Raw genomic sequence first — 6,372 nt, 5'->3', positions numbered from 1 at the left:
TATTAGAAGACAGAAGATGAATGTCTGGGATCTTGAATGAACAGTATCCTGAAATTGTACAGCTAAGCTCTAAAAGTGTGCAATGATAAAAGAGCAATTAGTCGCATTAGCTTCTAAATGTGTTTGTATGATTTTTCTTTGCATTGAATGAATCATCAAAAAAATGAAGTACATACTTAAACAATCACAATTCATTTATGTGAACCAGGAATACTCATCAAAAATGAACATAGTAGATTGTGTCATTCATAGTGTGGTGGATCACATCATTAAAAAGCACAGTTCAGGGGCCCTCCCTGGTGGCGCAACTGGTTAAAATGCAGCACTATGAAGCTGTCGGAAGCCACTGCAACATGAGTTCAATTTCCATTTGGGGGTGAGGGGTTGGGGGGGGGTGGTGACCCATGTGGTGTGGCAGACCTCTTCTGACCTGCCCACTGCTCCCCTCAGCAGTGTATTTCAGTCGATCTGCCTGTTCTGCTCCCCACTCTGTGTCTGGTGAATTCTCTCACCCCCTGCACCTCTGGAAAAGCACAGTTCATGACAGCAATTATAAAGTATGACTACACACAGGATAGCCAAGAGAATACTATATCTTATCTAACAGAGGCAAAGAGACTTGTTATGGAAATGTTACAACGTAAAGAACATGTTTCTATGATACCAGTAAAGAATCTACAGTAACATAAACAGATTTGTACGATTAACAGTTTTGTCCAACTGCAAGAAGAAAGAGTAATATTTTTCCAATTACAACCAGAAAGGGTACGGGGAAGTAAGACAATCTTGCTAATTCAGTAAAGCTAATTCAGTTAACCTCTATATTACTGAAAAATTACACTTACCTTCCTTTCAGGTTTCTGAATTTCTGGTAAAACTGCACAGAAAGGTTTGATAACCTCTAAAAATTTGACTGTTAAAAAAAGAATAAATATTACTATCATTAAATTTTTAAAAAGGGATGTCTTTTTAAAAAATGGTGGGGGGAGGGAAGTGCACTGGACTATGGTGATGGCACATGGATGATTTGGTGATGAGAAGCCCATGGGGATTACAACTGAGATGGAAAAAGGCACAAAAGGATGTAAAAATAAACTATTAATTTTTTTTAAAAGCAAAAAAAAAAAGGGATGTCTTTTTATAGTACCAAAACAAATTTTCTGTTACAAGCAACCCACCAACTACATTAATCCTAATGCACATTAATCCTCAAATATATAAGGAGGAGATACAATTCACGCACCAAGAAATCTAAAAGGTTTAAGGGCTAATTACTAGAAGCAAATAACAAGAAGCAATAACAAGCTCATGCTTGCATCCAGCCCTTTGATATATACCAAGAAAAGTGATTGAATGAACACCCTAACATCAATAAAGAAAAAAATGCAGTCTATTATGGTACCCACACAATATACTACAGTAGAAAACAGGAGGCCATCAGAAGAGTAAAAGTACAACAGAAAAATGGATTGGAACATCAGAACTGACTTAATTTAAGTTGGGAAATGCTTAAGTGAGAAAACCCATGCAATGACCTCAGAAAGGTAACTTTTACAATATACAATCTCTACTTCATTTCATTAAGTTAGTATTCATTGCATGGTGTTCTTCCACTTAATCATCTCAATATACTTGTTCATGTACAATATAATCAGCCAGAGAATGAAAATTACATTTCATTAGACAGTATTGTTTTCCCAAACTACTCTGAGAATATAAAAAAGATAAGTCAAGGTCTTTAAGTATAGATATTATCACTTGGAATGACTGAAGTCTTGCCAAAGAATTGGAGGATGAAGATAATAATCTCTCACACTTAAGTCTTTGCCAAGGTCTGAAATGTGCAGAAACACCAGAAGTCACAGCTAGTTATTACTTAAGAGCATCTTCTCCTACAGACACTGAATCCTGTATAGTAACATATGAAAATTATTTAAAACTGATGAGTAATTTCCTCAGTTACTCAAAAGTCTAAAGTACTATCTTTTAATAAAAACCCTCAAAATGATGGCACTTACTAATGTTTGATAAAGAATTCAGAAATTCTCATAAGCAGATGTTTGCAGCCAAGAACCATTTTGGACTTGTAATTGCAAAGCAAATGTGAATTCTGAAAAAATTCATCTTTACTGCAAAACAAGTTATCAATCACATGGGGAAAATTCCTGGAATCTCTTCATCTCTTTCTTCTCCTTTCAGTCTATGATGCCACCTACCAGACTTCTCGGTATTTTATTATCACCTGTCTTGGAGTATTCCTGTTCAAGCAATGCCTCTTTACTTGTCGGCTTGTAATCACTCCCCACCCCCTTGTGTTGCAGTATTTTACCGATTATACTATAAATTCAAGGTTGATGGGAGGGGGGATGTCTCTACTTCCTTTCCAGCTTTCACCGAGAAAGTCCCCTAGTTTGGCCAATGGGTGCACAGCTTGAATTACCCATTCATCTAACAAACACCTTGGAGCTATGTTGTATGTACGAATATATGTAGTGTTGAGTGTTTAAGAAAAGGCCCGCAAAAGATCCCCATAATACAAGGCCCTGCTCCTAAGGCTTTTACAACGTTTTTCAGAAAAGGCTAACTGTAGAATGACTGAAATGAAAATGTTAAGAAAAATTAGGATCACATTCCCTTCCTCCCCTAAAATACAAACCATGCATCACATTAAAAAAAAAATTAAACAAGTCAGAGGGTCTTATTCATCACCACAAACAGGCAAAGGAAGGGCGACATGCTAATAAGAAAGATCGTTTTCTAATAAACTCCTAAGAAATTAAAAGTGGTCCAGGTTTCACCCAGTTCTCTAACTCCCCGCCCCCCCAAACCAATGGCCTCGCCGCGCCATCCTCCGCTCCTTGCCACCTACGGAGCGCAAACCCCAGGCCTCCCGGTCCTGGTCCCGCAGTGGTCCACGACAAGGCCTCGCAGGGCTTGAAGGGGCTTCGGCCGAGGTTCCCGGCCCGCGCCCTCCACAGCGGCCCCGCGCGGCCCGCGCCTCCCTAACCCGCGGGGCGGACGACCCCGAGCGGCTGCCCATCCCACAGCCCGCAGCCGGCCGGATCCGCGCCGTGGGTCAGTGCCCCATTCTAGCCGCCTTCCCACTAGCCCTGGGGCGCCGCCGCAACTTACTGCCCATGGCGGTGGCTGGGCGGCCCGGGGGGGCACAGCGGCCTGGCACTGCCTTCGCTGGGGTCCCGCTGCTGGGGCCTCCGCGCCCGCTCCCGACTCGCTTCGGCCAGCCCCGCGCAGACTCCGCCCCTGGGCACGTGACTCGCGCCCGTCCCGCCCCTTGACGGGGTCTGGGCGGTTGGCAGCAGCCTAGCGCGACGTCTGCCTCGTTGCCATGGCTACAGCCGGCGCTGCCTTTGAGCTTGCTCCTGCAGACCCAGTTCGGGAGCCTCTACCTGACTGGGCGGCCGGGATCTACCCTTCAAGGCACATTTCCGAGCTCGGTATCCAAGTAACCCCCATTTCTGTACCACTACATTGGGCCCAGGTCTCCTGGGTGCCCCACCAAGAAATGTCGCGGTCTGGATGCAGCCAGGCGGGGTGGGTCTGGACCCAGCCAAAGCGGCTGCTCGGCTGCTCCAAGAGGACGGACTCTGGGTTCCGATTTCCAGACCTGGGATTGAGCCTCGCTAAGAGCTGGTGTAACCCAACAACCTTATTTTTTGTTTCCATTTTATCAGGGCCTTTTGACGTTTTCAAAAATTTGTGTCACCGTGTCTATAGTTAATAGCTTAAGAACTCTCCACTACTGTGTATGCTCCTTCAGCTTCTCTGAAAATAAATCAGGATTATGTTTGTCTGAACTTTTATCCAGCGTGGTTTAAGGGAAAGCACTGTTTTAGAAATCATTCAGCCCTACATTTAATCTCGGCTCGATTTAATGGCTCTGGGCAAAGAATCTTGCTGAGTTACAAAGATAAAATAAGGACAATAGCCACCTCCAAAAATTTCAGAGCATGACGCATAATAAGCTTTTTCTTTACTCACAATTTAAACCTCTGCAAGCTTACTGCTGTTGAAATAGATACATATATTCTGTCAAAGTGTTAATCTCACATACCATGACTTAATTTTTAGCTCACTTTTTGTCTTTTCTGTCCTTGTCTAATCTCCCCTACTACATACAGGAACAGGCTCAATTATTTTTTCTGTCTTCTATAGTGACCTGTAGTTTACTTCAATAGTTTTGATACCAGTTGGAGAGCTAATTTCGTGCATATATTGTTCTTTCAATAGACACTAATGTAACCATCTAATTGACAGGGTCCTCCCTGGGGGTCCTCCCAACAGGTTAAAATACAGCACTGTGGGCCCTCCCTGGTGGCACAGCGGGTTAAAGCACTGCACCAAGAAGCTAAAGCCACTTCCGCATGAGTTCGATCCCCGCCTGCCCCGGAGGTGACCACATGGCACAGCAGACTTCTCCTGACCTGCCCGCTGCTCCCCTCAGCAGTGTACTTTGTCAGTCTGCCTGTTCTGCTCCCCACTCTGTCTCTGGTGAAGCCTCTCACCGCCCCTGAGCCTCTGGCCTGTACCCCAGTTCTGTATGCACAAATAAATAAATCTTTTAAAAAAACAAAAACAAAAAAACACACAGCACTGTGGGGCTCTCTGTGGCCACAGCAGCAACTAGTTCACTCCCCCACGAAGGGAGTGACCCACATGGCATAGCAGCCCTCTCCTGGCCCTCCTGCTGCTCCCCTCAGCGGTGTATTTCACTCCATCTGCCTATTCGGCTCCCCACTCTGTCTCTGGTGATTCCTCTCAGCTCTGCATCTCTGGCCTGTACCCCAATTCTTGTGTGCATAAGTAAATAAATCTTTTTTTAAAAATCTAATTGACAGAGAAGTATCCTATGTTTTTCTGATTATTTCTAGACACCTCTGTGTTTGCAGTAAGGGCCTGGGAATGAGCTATAACCCTAATAATTTATGTGAAGTACCTTTCCAACATACTTCTTTCTACTACCTCATGCTACTAAGACTTTTGTGTAAGCACAATGTGCCAGTCCATCAGGACTATTACTTTACCTTGACCATACCTAAGAACACTAGTTTCTCAACATGTACAATGCTCTGTTTTCTCAAGTAGATGGTTAGTCCATTGAGAAGAGAAAAGGTCCTCCCTGGTGGCTTAATGGGTTAAAGAGCAGCATGGCAAGTTAGCCACACCCTTCTCAGTGAGAGTTGGATCAGACCCTGGATGTGACCACATGGCACAGCATACCTCTCCTGTCTCACCTGCTGCTCCCTTTATCAATCTGTCTGTTCTGCTCCCCACTCTGTCTCTGGTGAATCCTCTTACCCACCCTGCACCTCTGGCCTATACCCCAGTTCTGTATGAATAAATAAATATTTAAAAAAACAAAATTAATACACATCTTTAAATATATATGTATGTATATATAAAGAAAAAAAGAGAAGAGAAAGAGACCCATTTTATCTTTTACTCCTATATATTTCTAATGTCCAGAATGATGCCACATATGTGACAGGTGCCCAATAAACTACTTAAAGAGGAAATGCTGTTCTATTTTTATAAGATCACTTCTTTTATTCACTTATGGCTGAATGTACATATGAGTCAAGAAGACACAGGAAAAAAATCAAAGAAATAACACGTTTATTAAATTTTTCTAAAATTAACTGGTTTTGCAGTTGGCAATGGGGAAGCAACAATCTGTTTTAGATTGTGTTTTATCAGATTTAAATACAAAGAGGATGATGAATTATCACTACAACAGAATAACTTGAGTTGTTTGGTAGTGTAATAAAAATATTGAGGGTTTAAACATTTTGCCCATATTTTCCAAAAATATAACTTTAGAGACTGAACCCTATGAAAAGCTGAAGATGAAAACCAAATATCTAAGTTACCCAAGAAAAATGTTAGTAAAGCTTTTGGACTCTCAATACCCCGAAGTCTTGATTCTTAATCTGTGACTTATTTCCAGTATAATCTCTAATTTCTTTAAACTATATTTCCTCAATTTTATAAAAGGAACACTACTTTTAACTTTTGTAATAATTAAAAAAAAATCAATTAAAAAAAGCAAACCTCAAAAAAAAAGAAAAAAAAAGGTCCTTCTAAAGAAGAAATTTTTTAACTCAAGAATGTATCACCTTCAACAAAATTATAATTTTTTTCATGGTTGTTGTTATATGTATTGACACAGTAACCAATTTAAGCTCTATTCATTGAATGTAAAATTAGCATAGCTATGAGACATAAGTATCACTATTAAATTTTTAAGCGAAATAAAGTAAAATGTTTTCATTTTACCTTTTTATTAGATGCCATACTCTAATATGGGAGTATTTGATTTGCACATGGGCTCTTTCTGCAAGGTAATTCAAAACA

At 41.4% G+C, this 6,372-nt stretch overlaps 1 protein-coding gene across 1 annotated transcript in view; it reads right to left on the bottom strand.

Moving 5' to 3' along the window:
- The window catches only part of SEC61A2 (Sec61 alpha 2 subunit (S. cerevisiae)), a 23,897-nt gene extending 20,642 nt beyond the window's left edge, over nucleotides 1–3,255 (bottom strand). The window contains exons 1-2 of the mRNA XM_004691249.2: nucleotides 3,133–3,255; nucleotides 846–913 (exon numbers count right to left, since the gene is read on the bottom strand). Coding sequence (XP_004691306.1) covers nucleotides 846–913; nucleotides 3,133–3,139 — 75 coding nt within the window. The 5' untranslated portion in view covers nucleotides 3,140–3,255. The remainder of the gene's footprint in view (nucleotides 1–845; nucleotides 914–3,132) is intronic.
- Between the last annotated feature and the right edge of the window lie 3,117 nt (nucleotides 3,256–6,372).

This window comes from Condylura cristata, unplaced genomic scaffold, assembly GCF_000260355.1.
Source record: "Condylura cristata isolate star-nosed mole 26May11 unplaced genomic scaffold, ConCri1.0 scaffold00030, whole genome shotgun sequence".
Classification (NCBI taxonomy): Eukaryota; Metazoa; Chordata; class Mammalia; order Eulipotyphla; family Talpidae; genus Condylura; species Condylura cristata.
Note: the sequence above shows the minus strand (reverse complement) of the source record. Positions and strands in the feature narration are given on the sequence as shown.